The sequence below is a fragment of the Oncorhynchus masou genome, chromosome 6 (assembly GCF_036934945.1).
Source record: "Oncorhynchus masou masou isolate Uvic2021 chromosome 6, UVic_Omas_1.1, whole genome shotgun sequence".
NCBI lineage: Eukaryota > Metazoa > Chordata > Actinopteri > Salmoniformes > Salmonidae > Oncorhynchus > Oncorhynchus masou.
In genome coordinates this window covers 56,670,028-56,694,594 of record NC_088217.1, presented here as the reverse complement: position 1 = coordinate 56,694,594, position 24,567 = coordinate 56,670,028, and the positions used below count along the sequence as shown (strand labels likewise).

At 39.5% G+C, this 24,567-nt stretch overlaps 1 protein-coding gene across 1 annotated transcript; it reads right to left on the bottom strand.

Annotated features, from left to right (window-relative positions):
- Positions 1–4,990: 4,990 nt before the first annotated feature.
- On the bottom strand, positions 4,991–14,161 carry LOC135542327 (inhibin beta B chain-like). Its single transcript, XM_064969208.1, has 2 exons — positions 13,519–14,161; positions 4,991–7,781 (listed from the first exon to the last, which is right to left on the bottom strand). Exons 1-2 carry the CDS (start codon positions 14,015–14,017, stop codon positions 6,979–6,981), a joined length of 1,302 nt encoding a protein of 433 aa, XP_064825280.1. The 5' UTR covers positions 14,018–14,161; the 3' UTR covers positions 4,991–6,978.
- Positions 14,162–24,567: the final 10,406 nt, after the last annotated feature.

Sequence of the window (24,567 nt, the reverse complement as noted above, 5' to 3'; positions counted from 1 at the left end):
GGACCAGGATAAAAGCTCTATTGTAGCTCTACAAAAAGACACTGTTGCCATTCCTATAGCACATAGGGAAAGTTAAATGGAAATTGTTACACACCACAGGATTGTGTGTGTGAGACGACATATGATTGCAATGCTGTTCTGTTGCAGTCTGGTGATGCCAGATTGTTTGTATTTGCTATACATTTCTCTGTAAAAGTTAAATAAAGTTAGGAAACAGCTACTCATTCAAGGGTTTCACTTTAATTTGACTATTTTCTGCATTGTAGAATAATAGTGAAGACATCAAAACTATGAAATAACACATATGGAATCATGTAGTAGCTAAAAAAGTGTTCATTTAAACAAATAAAAAAAATGTATATTTCAGATTCTTCAAAGTAGCTTTGCACACTCTTGGCATTCTCTCAACCAGCTTCACCTGGAATGCTTTTCCAACTGTCTTGAAGGAGTTCCCACATGTGCTGAGCGCTTGTTGGCTGCTCATCAAGGCACAGGGTGGCTACTTTGAAGAATCTCCAATATAAATTATATTTTGATTTAACACTTTTTTGGTTACTACATGATTCCATATGTGTTATTTCATCGTTTTGATGTCTTCACTATTATTCTACAATGTAGAAAATAGTACAAATAAAGAAAAACCATTGAATGAGTAGGTGTGTCCAAACTTTTGACTGGTACTGTATGTCATCATGTAGGCCTCCAGCCTTTTATCCACAATAAATCACTCTCTGGTGGGAAAATGCTCATATTGTTTCATCAAGAATGAAGAATATTCACATAAATCTTTTGCCAATTAGATGGAAGCCTATTTTATCATTCCATCTCTCCTTGATTTACTATATACAGTATCTGTCACCTGAAGGGATACATCCTGTATACAGGTTTTGGCTGACTTCTAAACCCTGTATTAGGGATTTGCGTTGGAGATTAAGTAGAGTGCTGCAGGCGGCCAGGATTAGGATTAGGGTTTTAGTGGCACAGTGTAGTGGGTCTCTGGGTTAGTGTGTCAGTATATCAGTGATTCACTAGGTTTGTTTCCACTGGAGCTCAATATACTTTTCATGAATTCACTTTCTGGGGCAGTGCATAGGCCACTCCTGCAGTGAATGCCTCACATGTCAACATAAAGCTACTGTCCTCAAACTGAAGAACACATACAGCACAGCCAACTGCATGGGCAGAGATGGTTTTCATGTTATTATTTAACAAATGTTTATCCCAAAGTGATTATTATTGACATGTAAAATGTATGGATTTGCATCACTCAACAATACTTTTTAAATGCTCCCAATGGAACGTTTTATCTCTATGCGTATTGTAACCTTCAGTTTAAGCATGAGAATAGTGTGCTATTCACCTGCTATTCATTCGGCATGGAGTGGAAATGAAAGAAATGAAGGTGTGTCTACAGATACGCCTTATGCTGACCATGACTTAATTCCCTCATAATTCCACCACCTTCAAGTGCGAGGAAACCATGAATACGGTAGAGCAAACGTGCCAGTCCCAAGTTGAAAAAGCTAGAAATAACAGCATTCTCTATGCACTGTCATTTATAAATGTATAAGAGCTACAGGTAAATGAGTAAGTAATCCGCTTGTAGAAGGGGATTGTAAAATACACAAAGTAATTGTTTTAGATTATTTTTTCCTTATGATCACTGGAGACTAATATGAAACCAGTCATAAGGAAGTAAACTGAAAATCATATCAAAATTACATGTGTTGTGGCCCTTTTTCAACAAGTAGGCTATAAATAGCTGTGCCGTTATTTCCTCATAATTTGCGTGGATGAAATTTGGAAGCCTGCCGAGTTGAGGTGTACACTTTAAAATGTTTTTATTTTATGCCCAGGCTTTTCTCTGTTTTATTTTACAATTTCTATCATGTTAAATATTAGCCAGTATCGGAATCCACCATCACTAATACCCACATACATTCATAACTGTCACTTAGTGCTAGTTTCCTTGAATTGTAGCCTACATTTTGCATCATTCCATTCCGTTGACCTTTCTTTCCTCTGTCACGTCTGTGTAGTTGTTCCTGAGGGTCGCTAGCATTAGTGAATCATGTTACACTAACGTTGTGCAATAATTTGGGACATCTAGCCTATTTGAATCATTATGGAACTCAGACCAAAATTTGCCTAAATAATCGTCAACAGGATTTGGACCTAGGGCCCCCCCTGGGTGCACGTTTTGGTTTTTGCCCTAGCACAACACATCTGATTCAAAATAACTTACTCATCATTCTCATGCTGAAACAGAAAAGGGCTTTCGCCAAACTGTTGTCACAAAGTTGAAGCATAGGATCGTCTAGAATGTCCTGTAAGCCGTCATTGTCAATAAGAATTTGTTCTTAACTGACTTGCCTAGTTGAATAAAGGTTCAATTAAAAAAATATGTATCCAAATGGCTTACTCATTTACCTAGCTATTATCAATAGGTCAGGCTCTTATCAATTTGTAATTTAAAGTGCATAAAGAATGGTGTTATTTCGATCGGGAAAAATAAAGTAGATGTTGTTCCACAGGTTGCTCAATCTTATTTCTCGCACGCAAAGGTGATGGAATTGTAAGGGAATTAAGTCAAAGTCAGAAGAAGCGTATAGAGAAAAGTGTATAAAAAGGAAATTATATTCAATTTAACTCGGGTTGGAATTCTCCCCTTGATTTTCAGTGCAAAAGAAAGACACTGAACAAAAATATAAATGCAACATGTAAAGTGTTGGTCCCATGTTTCATGAGCTGAAATAAAAGATCCCAGAAATGTTCCATACGCACAAAAAGCCTATTTCTCAAAAAATAAATAATGATCAGCATGACTCAGTATGATTCAGCATTACACAGGTGAACCTTGTGCTGGGAACAATAAAAGGCCACTCTAAATGTGCAATTTTGTCAAACAACAACAATGCCACAGATGTCTCAAGTTTTGACGAAGCTTGCAATTGGCATGCTGACTGCAGGAATGTCCAAGTTGACAGAGAAATTAATGTTAATTGCTCCACCATAAGCAGCCTCCAACGTTGTTTTAGAGAATTTGCTAGTTCGTACAACCGCAGACTACATTTATGACGTCGTGTGAGCGAGTGGTTTGCTGATGCCAGCGTTGTGAATAGAGGGCCCATGGTGGCGGTGGGATTATGGTATGGGCAGATATAAACTACGGACAATGAACACAATTGCATTTTATCGATGGCAATTTGAATGCACAGAGATACCGTGACAAAATCCCAAGGCCCATTGTAGTGCCATTCATCTGCCGTCATCACCTGCTGTTTCAGCATGATAATGCATGGCCCTGTGTCGTAAGGATCTGTACGCAATTCCTGGAAGCTGAAAATGCCTCAGTTCATCCATGGACTGAATACTCACCAGACATGTCACTCTTTGAGCATGTTTGGGATGTTCTGGATTGATGTGTACGACAGCGTGTTCCAGTTCCAGCCAATATCAAGCAACTTCGCACAGCCATTGAAGAGGAGTGAGGCAACATTCCAAAGAGCCACAATCAACAGCCTGATCAACTCCATGCGAAGGAGATGTTTCACGCTGCATGAGGCAAGTGGTGGTCACACCAGATACTGACTGGTTTTCTGATCCATGCCCCTTCCTTTTTTTGTATTTGTGACCAACAAATGTATTGCTGTTTTGCCAGTAGTGAAATCTATAGATTAGGGCCTAATTTATTAATTTCAGTCGACTGAGTTCCTTATATGAACTGTAACTCAGTAAAATCTTTGAAATTGTAGCATGTTGCGTTCATATCTTTGTTCAGTATATATTACCAATGTATCCAACTATGTATTTTGAAGAGCTTATGATTATAGAGAACTTGGTGTGATATGAAACACTACACTACTACATACCAGATAAACTTTCGGAAACTCCAGCAAACTGAGTGCGTCAACTATTCAAGTTTTATCATTCTAACTTTTCAACCTTTCGGCCTTCGCCAGTCCATTTACGTGCTGACCATAACCTATTTCTCTCTGACCTTTGGGGCCGGGTGCGGGTGGATGCATGATATGCTCACAGAGGCTGCTTGGGTGCCAGAAATATGGCAACTATTTACCTGACAAACACAGACAGTCCATAAAACCACTTCCAGTATTTGTCCGGGCAAACACGCTCTTTGCCTTTCAGACGCTATTGATTTTCATTTTTGATATATATATATATATATATATATATAGATAGATATAGATATATAGATATATACATACAAATAAATCCAATCACTGTCATAGTACTTTGCAGATTAAATATGGGAAGTTGAATTGTGTTACTGTCTTTTCAAAGAGAGTAGCTTAGAATTTTGTATTTTGATGAAGATGTTTGAAGTCATAGCTGTGTAAACATTAAATGGGAACTTGCAGTCATCACTTGCAGTTGACTATAATGCTATATGCAAATAGGTCTGAAGCGTATTAGAAAACACTACAATTCTCAACACCAACTCATATTGCATCATCCCATTTTGAATGATGTCTTTGCACTCAATAAAATATATATATATATATTCCACTGTGCCATAAATCCATGTTTGAATGATACTGTTCACAACAATAACAAAAATATGCAAATATTGATTTATGGGACAGTGGATATTTTTTTAACAAAATAGAGTGCAGAGAAATCATTCAGAATGGGATTCTGATGTAATATGAGTTTAGAGTTTGTGTTTTCTAACATGCTTTAGACATTTTCATAAGGCATTGTAGTCAAAGGCAAGTGATGACAACCAATTTTCTATGTAACAAAACAAAATATATAAAAAAAACTACAAGGACAGAAGAGTGAAAATAAGTCCACATGTATTATAAAAAGATTTAAAAAAAAAAAAAAAAAAAATCCCCTTAAGTTGCAGTGTTGTGTTGTTCTTTGTAAGCATTTTCTTTCTGGTAAAACAGGAAGTGCAACTCCTTGAGAAATCAAAAACATCAGTGTCAAGTCAAAAATATTTATTTGTTTAAAATACATTTTCAATAGAATTATGGAATACAGTACAATAGACACATAAAAAATAAAGTTTATTAATACAAATTATTCAAAATATCATGTAATATAAAAAGACAATAGAATCTACTGGAATTGATATTCAATCAAAATGCTGGTGTCATTATCCAGTTACAGTGTAGAGAAATTCTGTTTACAACAGATACAATATGAAGTTATTTCAAGGGCCACACATACTGTACATAAAAGCAAGGGCTTACGGAAATAACCTGATAACAACATTTTGGCCATTATCATTGTTCTAAATATGCAGTGACTGAGTACCAAAAATAGGAAATGGCAGTAGAGAACAACCCGTTGCAGAATCTCATAAATATACAGTAAGCCGATAAAGTGCTCATGAAGAAATCATTGCCAATCATGAAAGTTATGAGGCTTTCTGTTTGGAAAAACTTTCACTTTTTGGTCTCACAATCAACGGTATTAGTTATCATCATCATGGTACATTCCAGACTGCAGTACATGTTCCCTATGGAAGGATGGCTCCTCAATGTGACATACATTAAGCTCTAGGACAGGAAGTGCTTGCAGAAAAACAATATAATGTTCTATTATTCTAATGTTCTAAAGAGCAAGGTAACCAGGATGTGTTTGCTATAGGATCCTGAGGGCAATGCTAGCATATCATACTGCAATGCAATATGGGGACTTTTGAACCATAGTCCAGGGTAGGGTAGGAAAGTCTACAGTACAGTATACACGGTTACTGCCAACCACACACAAGATGCACACCAGTAACAAAGCTGCAAAGAGGTTTCAGCTTTAAAAACTTATCATAAACACACATTATACCCATTTAGTGTAAACATTATAGCACGAAAACAAAGATAGATACTTCATTTGCTTGAATGAATTAATCTAATTTACATCAGCCCTAAACTTTAGATTTTGGAAAATGCAAACTCCAATGTGCCTTGGAACATGCACATGCTTGTTGACCTGTGTGCTTCATGGACCTTCACGTTCCCTGACACTGTGGCAATAGCTAAATGTTTGCTTGTACAGCTGAGTAATAACCTTGAGTTCATGCCGTCAAAGCCAGACTGTTGCCTAACTGACTATCTGAGCAAATAATACAGTGCAGATGCTGATGAAACCATTTTTAACCTATCCACATCAGATATCTGCTCCTGTCTGGGTGGTTTCCCAGGAGTGAGATTTTTTGAAAGCTTTTACTGCTGTCTTGTGTTGTATAAATCATCAGAATTGCATGAGTCTCTAGAACGTAGCTCCTCTGTGGCTCTCAAGACAGTTTAGAATTCAGAATCAGAACACCCAATTTGCCTTCTAAATTACAAAACAGTGGGGAAGTCCAAAATGCTCTGCAATGTATGTAACTATACTTGTAATGGACTAGAAGGAGTTTGACAACTTTCAACTTAAGATTTTTATATTTTTATACTAGTGTATACAATGGCACTATATTATGATGTGCATTCTCAGTCGGATATGTACGTGGGATATGTGTGAAAATTGTTGATGCAACACACATCTTATTAGAAACAAAGAAAAAGAGTAAGCTCTACTCCATTTCCCTTAGGTCCAGGCACTGACTGCATAAATCTTACTGTCTTAGCTCACCTCACGCTCACCAGTAATACAAAAAAACTAAGTATAAAAGGAAATACAATAATAACAGCTCATAGTTTTACAGTAAATTAAAAAAGGAATGAAGGCGATACATGAATCTCTCTCCTCTTTCTGTCATGTGCTATCTGTGTATGACCAATTGACTGAACAAACCCCTTTGAGCACTCAGTATTATTCCCCATTGGCATTCAAAAACCCTCTATCGAATTGATGAAGACGGAATATCTTAAATTCTATACTACATGATCGTGAAGTATGTGTTATGTGTTTGCATCTGTTTGTGCATGTGTGACACGTTCAATCTAGTCTTCTCAGACTAAAAGCATAACTAGCTGAATGTCTCGTCTTTCTCTTTCTTCCATTTCTTTACGTACAGCCGCAGGACTCTACGATCATGTCAGGGACGTCGGTCTTCACGATGCTGTGCTGTGAGTTGAAGTAGACCATAGACAGAGGCCTGCGCTGGATGGGCACACAGCAGGAAGACACTGCTGTATTGATGCCATTGGCTTTGAGCTGGCTGAAGACTGTAGCGTGGAAGGAAGACGCGATGCCTGGAGACCCAGCCAGGGCCTGGGGACACTGGCCCATACAGTAATTCATGTGGTACCCTTCTGGAGCTATTATCCAGTCCTGCCACTGGATATCCTTGAACTTCACGTAGAAGTCCTTCTTGCAGCAGACCGTAACATCATCTCCGCACTGCAGGGACCTCTTCTGGAGGATGTGTTTGGGGTCCTCGCGGAGCCGCACCTGGGCCACCATGAACGGCTGGTGGGCCATGTCCACGGTCTTACCCAGCTCACACAGGTTCTGGCTAACGCCATTCTCCCCGGCTACCCTGGACTCTGCGCAGGTGACTTCCAGCTGTAGCAGCCGCTGGCCCCCATCCATGAACGCTTGCAGGGTGTGTGTAATGGGGAAGGTGTACCAGTTGCTCTTCTGCACATCCAGGATCTTCTCTAGGAGAAGGGTGCGGTTAGAGCAGCTTCCCCCAGGCCCGGAGAGGTAGATGTGTGCTGTGACGGTGGGGCGGGGCCCCGAGTTAGGGGCGTCAGAGGAGCGGACGTACAGCCACAGGGCTGACTGGAGCACCTGAATGCTGTGGCCTTGCTCCTGCAGGAACTGGAAGGTGAGGCGTGGCTGAGCACCAGTAGTGTCCATCTCATCTAGATCACAGAGAGAAGATAGAGTGTGAGGATTGGTTTGGCATTTTATCGCAATAAACAGTATTACATGTAGGTGTATATATAATTTACTGTAAATCACGTGTCAAACTCATTCCATGGAGGGCTGAGGGTCTGGGGTTTTCGCTCCTCCCTTGTACTTGATTGATGAATTAAGGTCACTAATTAAGGTCACTAATTAAGGTCACTAATTATCTGGTTGTCTTGGGCTTAATTGAAAGGAAAAAACAAAAACAGGCAGAAACTAGGCCCTCCATGGAATGAGTTTGACAGCCCTGCTGTAAACCCTGTACCAGTCTTTCAGGGTAGTTCTAAGTGATGCCAATATTTTTCATATAAGTTCACAAGTCAAAGTTACAGCATGTTATTTATTTAAGCAAAGATACAAATCTCAATATATGTAACATATCACACTAATTGAAGTGTCCTGGATTTACCTTACTATGTTACGTCATCCAGGTTCAAAATTGAAATCAAATCATTAATAGTTTCAATTGGTATGAGGTCAAATAGAAATGACATGAGCTAAAGCTCGAGGTACAGATGTCGGATCTTAATATTTAATCGCAGGAGGAAAATAATCCTGGAGGATTTTAATGGACATTTAATATTTAGAATTGCCGCCAGGGGGCAGCTGGAAGCAGTGTTTGGAGCCTATACAATCATTTAGACCGCAGGTTCACTGGGTGTCAGTTCAAGTAGCTTATGTAAGCTACGTGCAGGCTACAGCAGGTCTCATGTGAATTCTTATGTGGAATATAATAAATTGCCAATATCTGTAGGGTGAAGATGTATTTTTCATTTGGGATAATCCATTTTTTTTAAATAAATTGTTTTATTATATATTGAAGGCAAGCAATACGCGAGATAACCATTAATTTATCTTAGGTCCAGCGGGTACAGCCACTGACAATGGCACACATATGCCAGAGTAGGCATGGCTTCAAATCTGGCCCACTACTGCCCTTTAAATTGACGGAATTCGTACTTTTCTAGTTACGCTCTGTCGGCTGTACTTTTACTCAAGTAATTTCTGAATGAAGCAACTTACTTTTTACTCTGTTACATTATTTATACCAAATAACTTCAGTTACATAGATTTATACTATATCGTCACTGTCAGATAACCTCCTAACCCATTTTTTTTTACACATTAAATCGATACTATTGGTTCCCCTTTACGTCTGTATGAACGTTTCACAACCCCTTGACCTATGAAATGTATTCAAAATAGCTTGTTATCCAAACTCCTCAGTCCATTGCTGTCAAAGTTGTCCGTTAAACCAAGTTACCTCCACCACCGCTCAATTCTCTCCTGAGGATATCTTTGTTCGTGGGTTCTTAGCCAGACTCAAGCAGAGGAAAGTTACACTTTAATTACCTTCAGCATTTGTAATATTATAGATTTCTGGAGTAAGATAAGTATTTATAAGATATATTTCTGCTATTGAAATTGTGTTTTGAGGACTAGTTAAATAGCTTTGGCTAATCCACAATCTGACAAAGTTTAATCTCCTGTTTTTAGCTCCCCATATGATCTGTTTGTTGGCCAACTAGCCAACTTGTTATTGGCATAAAGAGTGAACAGATTAATCGAATGTGTGTGGCAATAGCTAACTAGCTATTACAGTAGGTTGCCAAGCTGACTAAGACAGCTAGCTGCAGTGTCAACCATGTAGCTAGCTAAAAAAAAAAAAATGTAATTCCATGGTGAAACGTCTTTGATTTCCATATTAGTAACATGATTGAAAGTGAAATTTCGGTATTGATTGTTTGACTGTTGTAACACTTGTAACAATTAAAACATCACACTTGGTGTAAATCTTTTTAGTATGCATTCACCATCACATATACATGAAATTATATAGTGAACATTTTTTAATTAACGCTATTGAAATCGTAAAATTATTCCAATGTCTCGACTACCATATACAGTGCAAAGTATTCAGACCCCTTGCCTTTTTTTCATTTTGTTATGTTACAGCCTTATTCTAAAATTGATTAAATAAATACAAATCCTCAATCTACACACAATACCTCATAATGACAAAGCGAAAACAGGTTTTAAGAAATGTAGAAATTGAGCTCAGGTGCATCCTGTTTCCATTGATCATCCTTGAGATGTTTCTACAACTTGATTGGAGTCCACCTGGGGTAAATTCAATTGATTGGGCATGATTTGAAAAGGCAGACACCCGTCTATATAAGGTCCCACAGTTGACAGTGCATGTAAAAGCAAAAATCAAGCTATGAGGTTGAAAGAATTGTCCGTAGAGCTCTGAGACGACAGGATTGTGTCGAGGCACAGATCTGGAGAAGGGTACCAAAAAATGTCTGCAGCATTGTTCCAAGAACACAGTGGTATCCATTCTTAAATAAAATAAGTTTGGAACCACCTAGAACCGGCTACACGGCCAAATTAAGCAATCGGTGGAGAAGGGCCTTGGTCAAGGAGGTGAACAAGAAACCGATGGTCACTCTGACAGAGCTCCAGAGTTACTCCCTAACTATAACATTTTCCCACAAGATAGAACTGCCAAAGGGGGTGGAGTTGGAATCTACTGCAGAGATAGCCTGCAGAGTTATGTCATACTATCCAGGTCTGTGCCCAAACAATTCAAGCTTCTTCTTTTAAAAATCCACATTTCCAGAAACAAGTCTCTCACCATTGCCACTTGTTATAGACCCCCTTCAGCCCCCAGCTGTGCCCTGGACACAATATGTGAATTGATCGCCCCCCATCTATCTTCAGACTGGTTACTGTTAGGTGACCTAAACTGGGACTTGCTTAAAACCCCAGCCATCCTACAATCTAAGCTAGATTCCCTCAATCGCACACAAATTATCAAGGAACCTACCAGGAACAACCCTAAATCCGTAACCATGGGCACCCTCTTAGATATCAATTCAATTTACCAGCTTGCCCTCTAAATACACATCTACTGTCTTCAACCAGGATCTCAACGATCACTGCCTCATTGCATGCGTGGGTAATGGGTCCGCAGTCAAACGGCCACCCATCTCTGTCAAACGCTCCCTAAAACACTTCAGCGGGCAGGCCTTTCTAACCAACCTGGCCCGGGTATCCTGGAAGGATATTGACCTCATCCCGTCAGTAGAGGATGCCTGGTTGCTCTTCAAAAGTGCTTTCCTCTCCATCTTAAATAAGCATGCCCCATTCAAAAAATGTAGAACTAAGAGCAGATATAGCCCTTGGTTCACCCCAGACTTGACTGCTCTTGAACAGCACAAAAACATCCTGTGGTGTTCTGCATTAGCATCGACTAGCCACCGCAATATGCAACTCTTCAGGGAAGTCAAGAACCAATATACTCAGTCAGTTAGGAAAGCTAAGGCTAGCTTTTTCAAACAGAAATTTTCTCCCAGTAGCACCAATTCCAAAAGGTCTTGGGACACTAAAGTCCATGGAGAATAAGAGCACCTTCTCCAGCTGCCCACTGCACTGAGGATAGGAAACAATGTCACCACCGATAAATCTATGATAATCGATAATTTCAATAAGCATTTTATCCACGGCTGGCCATGCTTTCCACCTGGCAACCCCTACTCCGGCCAACACCTCAGCACCAACTGCAGCAACGTGCCCCCCATAACCGCCATCGATAAAAGACAGTACTGTGCAGCCGTATTCATCAACCTAGCCAAGGCTTTCGACTCTGCCAATCACCGCATTCCTATCGGCAGACTCAATAGCATTGGCTTCTCAAATGACTGTCTTGCCTGGTTAACCAACTTCTTCTCAGACAGAGTTCAGTGTGTCAAATCGGAGGGCCTGTTGTCCGGACCTCTGGCAGTCTCTATGGGGGTGCCACAGGGCTCAATTCTTGGGCCGACTCTTTTCTCTGTATTTATCAATGATGTCGCTGTTGCTGCTGGTGATTCTCTTATCCACCTCTACACAGACAACACCATTCTGTATATATCTGGCCCTTCTTTGGACACTGTGCTAACAAACCTCCAGGCGAGCTTCAACGCCACACAACACTCAATCCGTGGCCTACAACTGCATTTAAATGCTAGTAAAACTAAATGCACTCTTTTCAACCCATCGCGGCACGCACCCGCCCGACCGACTAGCATCACAATTCTGGACTGTTCTGACTTAGGTATTTGGAGTTGTCCACATATTCTAGGTGTCTGGTTAGACTGTAAACTCTCCTTCCAGACTCACATTAAGCATCTCTAATCAGAAGTTAAGTCTAGAATCGCTTCCTATTTCGCAACAGAGCATCCTTCACTAATGCCGCCAAACATACCCTCGTAAAACTGACTATCCTACCAATCCTTGACTTCGGCGATGTCGTTTACAAAATAGCCCCTAACACTCTACTCAGAAAACTAGATGTAGTCTATCACAGTGCCATCCGTTTTGTCACCAAAGCACCATATACCACCCACCACTGTGACCTGTATGCTCTCATTGACAGACCATAACTACATATCCATCGCCAAACCCACTGGCACCAGGTCATCTATAAGTCTTTGCTAGGTAAAGCCCCATCTTATCTCAGCTCACTGGTCACCATAGCAACACCCACTCATAGCACACCTCCAGCAGGTATATTGCACTGGTCATCCCCAAAGCCAACACTTCCTTTGGCTTTCTTTCCTTCCAGTTCTCTGCTGCCAACGACTGGAACGAATTGCAAAAATGTCTGAAGCTGGAGTCTTATATCTCCCTCTAACTTTAAGCATCAGCTGTCAGAGCAGCATACCGATCACTGTACCTGTACACAGACAATCTGTAAATAGCACACCCAACTACCTCAGCCCCATTTTATTACTTACCCTCTTGCACCCCATTATCTCTACTTGCACATCGTCATCTGCATATCTATCACTCCAATATTAATGCTAAATTGTAATTATTTTCGCCTCTATGGCCTATTTATTGCCTACCTCCCTACACTTCTACATTTGCACACACTGTACATAGATCTTTCTATTTTTCATTTGTGTTATTGACTGTACATTTGTTCGTGTAACTGTGTTGTTGTTTTTGTCGCACTGCTATGCTTTATCTTGGCCAGGTCGCAGTTGTAAATGAGAACTTGTTCTCAACTGGCCTACCTGGTTAAATAAAGGTAAAAATAACATAAAAAAATAAAATAAAATAAAATACAGAGATTACAGAGGAGTATAGAGTGCAGTGATGTGTCCTTAAATTAGCATTGGTGGCAAATCTGATGGCGGAATATTAAAGAACATCGAGCAGCTCAAGAGCACCCTTACCTGCCGATGTATAATTTACATCTCTGAAATCTAGCATGGATAGGATGGCCATTTGATTAATAAATACAATAAGAAAGGTAGCTTATAAAACTAAATTTAGGGTCTTCAATTTAAGTACAGAATAATACAAAATGTTCTGAGACCAGCTTGAATCACTAAATTCATTTGAATTTCCTGAAGCATCTAGAAAATTATTGCCAACAAAATAGTGATCAAGTTAAGATTAGACATCTGTATGCCTACCTTGATATCCCCCAGTTATCTCAAGTCAGGGTTTCAATGTAAATGTCTGAGCTCAGTATTTTAATTGACCTGGCTTATTTCCAATTTTCCAAAAGCGCATTCGATTCAGTCAGTCGTGCACAATGGAGGTAAATAACCAAACGCCCAATAAAGTCCATAAGAAAGTAAACAATAGTGACACTAGTGTAGGCTACACTATAACGTTCAAAATAACTGAACTTACCCATTTCTGCGAAACTCACTATTTCATATCCCTGATCTTTTTTATCATTGATCTTCATTTCAAGTTCAATGGTGCCGTCCGGTCTGACTCGCCCCGCGTGCAGTTTGCGGAGAGCCGTGATAAGCGCAGCGCTGGGCACAGTGGAGGTGATGTTCGGTCTCTCTTTCAGGTGCAGCTTGTTCAAGATCTGTTGCTTAGCGATCTCAACCAGGAGCCTCTGCTCCGAATCCTTCTCCATCGGCGGAATGCCACAAGACGCGCAGCCAGACGTGGTCCCTGCGGTGGTCGCAGTCTCCAGTCCCTTCACCAGCAGAGACGTCATCAATGAAAACATTAGAAATGTGGAAGAATAAAATAGCATGTTGGTGGGCTCTCTAGACACATGGATACTATGTATTTTAGAAGCAGGCGCAAGTTTAAGTTCCGATAATATTAAAGAGAGCATGTTTGAAAAAGTTGTTCCCCGAGTTGCTTTGGATGCTGATCGATTTGCATTCATTCAGTTCCTGAACTGTTCCAGTCAGAGGGACCTTGTTCCTGCAGGTGGATACCTCGAAGACAAGGATGAGAGAGCGTGAGCGGTACTTCAACACCTAATGATGCTCCACAGAACTGGGGTTATCCACCAAAAGTTGTGACACGTTATAGGAACACACCAATGAGCGCATCAAGGAAATGACAGGCACCGTCTCTGACAGGACACACACACACACACACACACACACACAAAAGCAGAGAGACGGCGGATAGCATGGCACATGCGCTTTAGCACAATTGGCCACATTATTACGCACAGTGCTGTGAAGGATAAGAGAGGGTATATTATCGATCACAGTCATCACTACACTATATCACCGAATAATAAACTCCAGTTGCCAAACACTTGTGGAATGCCACGTAGCCCATAAGCGTAGGCAACTTTGACGCGTCCTTATTTGAATAATGGCATGGAGCCAAGGTATTACTCAGCGCGACGCGTCACGAACTGTGAACTTTATCCCAGGTAGTTACCCCTCTTTTTACTCAAGCTCCATCTGGTCAAATAGCTTGATAATGTAAAGCAGCACATGTAGGCCTACAATAAACATGACGCAATCAATTAGGCCTATTGCTCTGTCGGGAAGGTTTCTGCAGAGGGAGGGGCCAGTATTGATAACTGAAGTACTCTCTCAATTACAACTTGAAATCGAAGTCTTGTATAATCTATGCTTTTTCTGTATCATGTATTTAACCATGTGAATAATTTGCTTTATATTGGCAAGGTCGCAGATGTAAATGAGAACTTGTTCTCAACTAGCCTACCTGGTTATAATAATTCACATGGTTATTCACATGGTTATTTTATTTTATCACATCTCAATACTTGCCTTGCATGATTGCCATCTCTGTTCAACTATTACATTCCACTCCTTGCCACTCCAATCATTGGTCAAATGATTCTTTGGCAAATGACAGGAATGGATTGGAATCTTCGCTAAAAAAACTGGTACCCAGACTAGTACTTCCTCGCCACCATGTGGGGAGTTGTGGATACTAGAATGAAACTACAACAGGCATTGCAACACTAGAGGCTACAGTAAGGTGCACATTTTATTATTGTGGCTTATGAAATGACATCTTTTGTTGCTCGCGCTACAGACAGCTAAATCGGTCCGCTAATAGGTGACTAGTAAAGGCCTAGTGCACAAGTGCACTAAGTTGTTGTTGTCCTTTTTGTTTGCTGTCACAGTTTACCATAAGGTGTAAAACATTACCAAACTAAATATGTAACTAGTAGTTAAGTGGTTTTCTGACCAGGTACATTTTTGCTCTTACTTGAGTAGTTTAAGGCTAATTTTACTTGAGTAAATTACAATCTAAGTCACTGCACTTTTACTTAACTACACATTTTCAGTACTCTACCCACCTCTACAAATTATTATTGGTCGGTCACCGCTACCGCTCAGCTGCTCCCTAAATAAAGATGACGTCGGTGTTAGTCAGAGATATGTAAATAATGACGAGATACTCATGTCTCCGCCCTAACAATGGAAGTCGTTCCAAAGGCAGTGAGGCAGGCAACAAGTTTAAGTTTGCATATTAAACGCATAGAAATGAATTGGTCTTATTTTGGTGAGAGTGAACCCTCTCGCTTCACTTCTTCCTCGTTGCTTTAGTCCTGCTTGCAACAAAAGTCTTTCAATATATATTTACCCTCTGGTTGGTATCGTCATCGGAACAATTTAGTCCTTTTTTAACAGACTAAGGTTGATTGATCTATTTTACAAGCATGGCAAATCTACTGTGGCAATTTTACCCAACATTTTGTATGAATGGAAACTGACATTGGTGTACTGTTATTTAATTTGTTTACTATTTATGTTTTCCAAAAGTGTATGGTATGATCATTTCTCAAGATTAGGGGTAAAATGACCTTGGACTGTCCTTCATTTTTTATATGTGTAACTTTCTAGAGTCAATCGGGAGATTATGTTATTTTTTTTTTTTTGTGGAAAAGTTTTATTGGCACAATTCCTTTAAAAACAGTTCATACATTTTTTACATCATTTATACACATAAAAACGGCAGCAAAGCATAAAACACAGCATTTGAAAGTTACATTTAAATTTGTTAAAAAGTACATGTTGTTAAAACCAATGAAAACAACTATGAATAAAGGGAGATTATGTTATTCCGCTAGACCATGCCAGATCGTCCACCCATGACAGCAGAATCCTTGACAATGCATATGAAGGCCACCTACTCGGTGACAATGGATATGCCTGTCGTGGGTACCTTATGACTCCCCTTTTAAAACCCCAGACATCTGAAGAGAGAATTACAACCCCTCTCATATCCTGGCAAGAAGTCTCACAGAGAGTTTTTGGGAGTGTGGAAAAAAAAGATTCCCCTACCTAAAGGAGGGGCTCCGCACAAAGATGGACACTACCATGACAATCATTATTGCAGTGGCGGTTCTGTATAACTTTGGCAAGAGACAAGGAGATGAGTCACCTGAGGAGGACCTACCTGAGGAGAATGAGGAAGGTGGCCAGGTGCAAAATGCTGCCAATGCAAATGAGAATGCTGTGAGGAGACCTTGATTGAGAACCATTTTGCAGCCAAAGGTGTGTATAATGTAACATTGGTAACATGTAAAAAGCAATATTATGTTTTGATCGAAACTCACAATTCCTAATTAGGCTATCTGTATTCAAATGTATTATTAAGACTTTGTTATTCTCAATACCATACAGGGTGGAACTAGAAGCACCAGAACACAAGAGTGGGGACAAGACTGGAGGACACAAAATTGTTTGGGAAAGCATTTGTTTTGATAAATTATTGTTTAAATAAATAAAAAGATCAGCATTCTTTACACAGTGGGCATTTGTTACTCTGCAGGAGTTTCTGTTTCTGAAATTGCAGTAGCTCTTTTTGTAAATTCAGGACCTCAATGTGCAGTAGATTTTTCTGCACATCTATCACTCCAGTGTTAATAATGCTAAATTGTAATTATTTCAGCACTATGGCCTATTTATTGCCTTTCTTCCCTAATCTTACTACATTTGAACACACTGTATATATATTTTTCTATTGTGTTTTGTTTTGTTTGTTTTGTATTGTGTTTGTTTATCCCATGTGTAACTCTGTGTTGTTTGTGTCGCACTGCTTTGCTTCGTCTTGGCCAGGTCGCAGTTGTAAATGAGAACTTGTTCTCAACTGGCCTACCTGGTTAAATAAAGGTGAAATAAAATTAAATTAAAGATTTCTCTCTCCAGCTCCAAAACTTCAATATGAGCACCTGTCTTGTGTTTTTGCTGCTGCCGCAATATCCAGGCACGGCTGTTTCTCCAGATCACAGGGTATCGGCTCAACTAAAGGAAATAAAATTAACTCATTTTTAGTAGGCAATTTACGTGCCAATTGTGTACAACAATTGAATTGGGGCTTATGATATGCCCAGCCTTGGTACGAATTATGATGTTTACAGGCCTGATAACAGTCAGATTGTAGTAAAGTAGCATTAACGTTCATTATAGTCATTGATATTTACCAGTTCAATCAATCAATCAAATGTATTTACAGTTGAAGTCAGAAGTTTACATACGTCTGTTAATGACTCCAACCTAAGTGTATTTCAACCACTCCCAAAATGTCTTGTTAACAAACTATAGTTTTGGCAAGTCGGTTGGGACATCTACTTTGTGCATGACACAAGTAATTTGTCTAACAATTGTATACAGACAGATTATTTCACTTTTAATTCCTTGTATCATAATTCCAGTGGGTCAGAAGTTTACATACACAAAGTCGACTGTGCCTTTAAACAGCTTGGAGAAATTCCAGAAAATTATGTCATGGCTTTAGAAGCTTCTGATAGGCTAATTGACATCATTTGAGTAAATTGGAGGTGTACCTGTGGATGTATTTTAAGGCCTACCTTCAAACTCAGTGCCTCTTTGCTTGACATCATGGGAAAATCAAAAGAAATCAGCCAAGACCTCAGAAAAAAATTTGTAGACTTCCACAAATCTGGTTCATCCTTGGGAGCAATTTTCAAATGCCTGAAGGTACCACATTCATCTGTACAAACAATAGTATGCAAGTAAAAACACCATGGGACCACGCAGTCGTCATACTGCTCAGGAAGGAAACGCTTTCGGTCTCCTAGAGATGAACGTACTTTGGTGCGAAAAGTGCAAATCAATCCCAAAACAACAGCAAAGGACCTTGTGAAGATGCTGGAGGAAACAGGTACAAAGTATCTATATCCACAGTAAAACGAGTCCTATATCGACATATCCTGAAAGGCCGCTCAACAAGGAAGAAGCCACTGCTCTAAAACTGCCATAAAAAAGACAGACTACGGTTTGCAACTGCACATGGGGACAAAGAACATACTTTTTTGAGAAATGTCCTCTGGTCTGATGAAACAAACGTAGAACTGTTTGGCCATAATGACCATTGTTATGTTTGGAGGAAAAGGGGGGATGCTTGCAAGCAGAAGAACACCATCCCAACTGTGAAGCATGGGATGGCTGCATCGTGTTGTGGGGGTGCTTTGCTGCAGGAGGGACTGGTACACTTCACAAAATATATGGCGTCATGAGGAAGGAAAATTACGTGGATATATTGAAGCAACATCTCAAGACATCAGTCAGGAAGTTAAAGCTTGGTCGCAAATGGGTCTTCCAAATGAACAATGACCCCAAGCATACTTCCAGAGTTGTGGAAAAATGGCTTAAGGACAACAAAGTCAAGGTATTGGAGTGGCCATCACAAAGCCCTCACCTCACTCATACAGAAAATGTGTGGGCAGAACTGAAAAAGTGTGTGAGAGCAAGGAGGCCTACAAACCTGACTCAGTTACACCAAATCTGTCAGGAGGAATGGGTCAAAATTCACCCAACTTATTGCGGGAAGCTTGTGGAATGCTACCCGAAATGTTTGACCCAAGTTAAACTATTTAAAGGCAATGCTACCAAATACTAATTCAGTCTATGTAAACGTTTGACCCACTGGGAATCTGATGAAAGAAATGAAAGCTGAAATAAATAATTCAAATCAAATTTTATTTGTCACATACACATGGTTAGCAGATGTTAATGCGAGTGTAGCGAAATGCTTGTGCTTCTAGTTCCGACAATGCAGTAATAACCAACAAGTAAACTAACTAACAATTCCTAAACTACTGACTTATACACAGTGTAAGGGGATAAAGAATATGTACATAAGGATATATGAATGAGTGATGGTACAGAGCAGCATAGGCAAGATACAGTAGATGGTATCGAGTACAGTATATACATATGAGATGAGTATGTAAACAAAGTGGCATAGTTAAAGTGGCTAGTGATACATGTATTACATAAGGATGCAGTCGATGATATAGAGTACAGTATATACGTATGCATATGAGATGAATAATGTAGGGTAAGTAACATTATATAAGGTAGCATTGTTTAAAGTGGCTAGTGATATATTTACATAATTTCCCATCAATTCCCATTATTAAAGTGGCTGGAGTTGAGTCAGTGTCAGTGTGTTGGCAGCAGCCACTCAATGTTAGTGGTGGCTGTTTAACAGTCTGATGGCCTTGAGATAGAAGCTGTTTTTCAGTCTCTCGGTCCCAGCTTTGATGCACCTGTACTGACCTCGCCTTCTGGATGATAGCGGGGTGAACAGGCAGTGGCTCGGGTGGTTGATGTCCTTGATGATCTTTATGGCCTTCCTGTAACATCGGGTGGTGTAGGTGTCCTGGAGGGCATTCTCTCTACTATTATTCTGACATTTTGCATTCTTAAAATAAAGTGGTGATCCTAACTGACCAAAGACAGGGAGTTTTTACCAGAATTAAATGTCAGGAATTGTGAACAATTGAGTTGAAATGTATTTGGCTAAGGTATATGTAAAACTTCCGACTTCAACTGTATAAAGCCCTTTTTACATCAGCCAATGTCACAAAGTGCTATACAGAAACCCCACCTAAAACCCCAAACAGCAAGCAATGCAGATGTAGAAGCACGGTGGCTAGGAAAAACTCCCTAGAAAGGCAGGAACCTAGGAAGAAACATAGAGAGGAACCAGGCTCTGAGAGGTGGCCAGTCCTCTTCTGGCTGTGCCGGGTGGAGATTATAATAGTACATGACCAAGATGTTCAAACGTTCATAGATGACCAGCAGGTTTAAATAACAATAATGACAGTGGTTGTAGAGGGTGCAACAGGTCAGCACCTCAGGCGTAAATGTCAGTTGGCGTTTTCATAGCCGATCATTCAGAGTTAGAGACAGCAGGTGTGGTAGAGTTATTTATGCTTACTAAACACATCTTCATCCGATTTGGGTCCATCTTCTCTTTAATCTGCGTCGATTCATTAAATCTTCTTTCTTTTTGACAGTCGTGTTGTCTGTCTTTTCATCCTCAAGTATGTTACTAAATTCCTCCATCAGCTCCGACAAGAGGTTTTTTTCATGAGCGGAGAAATGTGAACTTCTTTGATGTGCAATGATCAGGTGGCTAGCGGACAAATAATAAAATGCCTAAATAAAGTTAAGTAATGACAACAATAAATTATATTTTATGATATCTTAGTTTATAAACTAGCTAGCTACAGTAGCTACCGTTAGCTAACAAATACATTTTTGGTCTAGTGCAGCAAATAACGGATTTTATTTCAAAGCAGCCAACCCATGATAACCTTTCACGATGGAGTTGCAGTAGTTCTAACATTACATTGTTATTAATCACAGTTTAAAACCGTTAATTTTAAATCTGGATAAGTAAATATATGATTAAGAGGTGCAACACATAACTGATTAATTATAAACCTAGATTTACAAAACCTAGATTAGTTCTAATCTTAGATTAATTTAAACCATGTTGGTGCAGCCCACCCAGAGCATATGACATTTTCCTCTGATTTTCAAAACAGAATACATTTTAGCAATACCTTGTATCAATCAGTAGATAAATCTGTTTAATAACCCATTAACTGCTCTATTTCTAGATTCATCAAGTCATGTCAGAAGCTAGCAGATTAACGATAGTTTACAGCTGTAAATTCCAATAAAACTACATCACGTTTTGAATTTCACTTTCCTTGCGTTTTTTTACAACACTATCCTGAATCTTGCAAATACTTTTTGTGGGTCAGAGTGCAGTATTTATTTAGTATTAAATGCCAAAAATACTGTAAATTAGCATGTTTTTTTACACTTGCTTTAGCCATAGGGAGCAGTGTTGTCAAGACAATTGTTGCCTAGCAACGCTTGGGTCAGCAGGAGAGAACATTTTCATAGCTCGACAAAATCACATGATCGGTGAAATGGCATTAGACCAAATAGCTATTGCAAAGATTTCGAATGCTTCCCTGGTCTGGATGACCTGGAATGATAAAGAGAAGATTTCTCATGCTCACTAGCTTAATCCTCCTTCTCAGGATTGTGCTCCATGCTTTAAATAACTAACTCAACTGTACCCCTCTGATTGGATAGAACGGATTAGGAATAGCTTCTACCAAAAAACAGTTACAGCTGTTTATCAGAGTTTAGAGTGACAAAAGTGGTTAGCTAACGTCTACTACCACCTCTCTGTGTCATCATTAATTAAGCAGCCTGAACAGAGCCGTTGCTATGGATACTCACAGACAGAGGGCAAAGATTATGATGAGGGTGAAGAGTGACCACAATCACACAACTTCTGACTACACAACTACTGACCACACATCTAAATCACCACAACTACCTGGCCACAACTACTGACCACAACACGACTGACCACAACCACAAAACTACTGGTCACAACAACAAACCTACTGACCACAACTACTGACCGCAATTACTGACCACAACCACACAACTACTTACCAGAACTACTGACCACAACTGACTACACAAATGCTGAACCACACAACTAAGGACCACAACCACATAATTATTGACCACAACAAAACAACTGACCACAACTAATGACCACAACTACTGCTCAGCACTAGCTCTTGTCCAGCTCTGGTCCTGGGCATAGCTAGCTTACTCTGGCTCGCACTAGCTTTGGTCTAACTGGTTTGCACTATAAATTATAACTCATTAATATGTATAAATTAGCATATAATACCTAACAATAATAATTGTAACTCTTGATTCGTTCAAGCTAAATACACCGATAAACTTTCATATTATTCATGCTATCCTAACTTTTCATGTACCAACTTTTTTTTTTAGCTATAACCAGTTACCACAATTACTACCGTAGACACTACTATAATGTTTTTCAAAACCATACATACTTTACTATTTAAAGCAACAAAAAAATAAAGTAAAAGGTTTTAAATTCCACCACAAAATTCCACCACGTCTTCTTCTTCATATTTAGCACGCTACTCCTCTTACACCGTTTAAGCTAGAAATGCGGCTCAAACTTTAAAATGTGCATAATGGTCACGCCTGAGTTGCTTGTATACAACTTTTTGAAATATTAAACTTTTTGTCCTTTTTGTCATCCATCAAAAAGGCATTATTGTAGGCCCTATTGTGACATTATCACTTCCAACTTCCATTTACTGTAAATGCAATAATGCAATTTGACACAATTCAGCTACTTTGAGCGCTTGGCTAAAATTTAGACAAAATTTAGATCGTTTACATCTTTGTTTACTTCTCTGTTACTCATATGGCGTTTCAACCCCGAAAAATATTCTGCTAAAACATTACAGCTGTTTTAGTAATCACATCAACAACATTTTCTGTAACGTTTTTGCAAACAACTGCCATTTTGACCACTACCCCAACAAGTCAGAAAAAACAGAGCATTTGACATTTTAGGAATAGCTTGAATCAGATAGAGCTGTTTTATTTAGCCATCAACTGCTCTTTTTCTAGATGTAGCAAGTCATGTCATCAACAGCTGCAACAACAGATGCAAATTCCAATAAAACTACATCACACTTTGAAGGTCACTTTCGTTGTTTTGTCTAACAACAGTATCATGAATCTAACAAATACATTTTGTGGGTCAGAGTGCAGTATTTATTTAGTATTAAATCACAAACGTACTGTATGTTAGCATGTTTCTCACACTTGCTTTAGCCATAAGGGAGCAATGTTTCCAAGGCTACTGTTCCCTAGCAACGCTTTGCTCGGCAGGAGAGAACGTCTTCATAGCTCGACAAATTCCCATGATTTATGAATCTTTTTCAGACCGAACAGCTAGTGGTAAGATTTCAAATGCTTCCCTGGTCTGGACGACCTGGAATGATAAAGAGAATATTTCTAAGGCTCAATTGCTTTGTCCTCCTTCTCAGGATTATGCATCAGCTCCATGCTCTATATAACCCAACTGACTAGTTTACCTGTCTCTAAAGACACGGGTGGGCTCTACCCCTCTGATTGGATAGAGCGGATTAGGAATAGCTTCTAGGGTGACAAAAAGTGGCTAGTTAACATCTACTAACAGCTCTCTGTGTCATCATTGAGCAGCCTGAACCGAACCGTTGCTATGGATACTCTATAGCCGCAGAAGGCAACAAAAGCCGCAGAAGGCAACAATTATGATGAGGGTGAAGAGAGTGACCACAATTACTGACCACAACCACACAACTGCAGACTGCAGTCACACAACTACTCACCACAATTACTGACCACGTCCACACAACTACTGACGAAAACCACACAATTTCTGACCACATCTAGTGACCACAATCACACATCTAATCACCATAACCACTGATCACAACCACCTGGCCACATCTATTAACCACAATTAATACCACAACCACACAACTACTGATCACAACCACACAACTACTGATCATACACCTGCTTATATAAATTACTAACTGAACACAACTACTGACCACAACTAAACAATTACTGACCACAAAACTAAGGACCACAACCACTCAACTACTGACCACAACACTACTCAACACAATTACTGACAACTACTGAACACAACTACTGGTCATTTAGCTATTTGATTTGCAATTTTAGGACCCCTTTACGTGCATCTCTAGAAGACAGAATACATCTCCTTCCTGAGTGGTATTTATTATTTTGTATTTTTTTATTTAACCTTTATTTAACCAGGTAGGCTAGTTGTGAACAAGTTCTCATTTACAACTGCGACCTGGCCAAGATAAAGCAAATCAGTGCGACACAAACAACAAAGTTACACATGGAATAAACAAGTGTACAGTCAATAACACAATAGAAAAAAAGAAAGTGTATATACAGTGTGTGCAAATGGATTGAGCAGGTAAGGCAATAAATAGGCAAAAGTAGTGAAGTAATTAAAATTTAGCAAATTAACACTGGAGTGATAGATGTGCAGATGATGATGCTCAAGTAGAAATACTGGTGTGCAAAAGAGCAGAAAAAGTACATAAAAACAATATGGGGATGAGGTAGGTAGATTGTATATTTAAAGATAGGCTATGTACAGCTGCAGCGATCGGTTTGATGCTCAGATAGCTGATGTTTAAAGTTAGTAAAGGAAATATAAGTCTCCAGCTTCAGCGATTTTTGCAATTCATTCCAGTAATTGGCAGCAGAGAACTGGAAGGAAAGGCAG

Coding starts and splice junctions, on each gene's coding strand:
- LOC135542327 (XM_064969208.1), bottom strand. CDS start 14,017: ATGAATGCAAATCGATCAGCATCCAAAGCAACTCGGGGAACAACTTTT. Junction 7,782..13,518: donor AGTGAGTTTCGCAGAAATGG/GTAAGTTCAGTT, acceptor TCTGTGATCTAG/ATGAGATGGACACTACTGGT.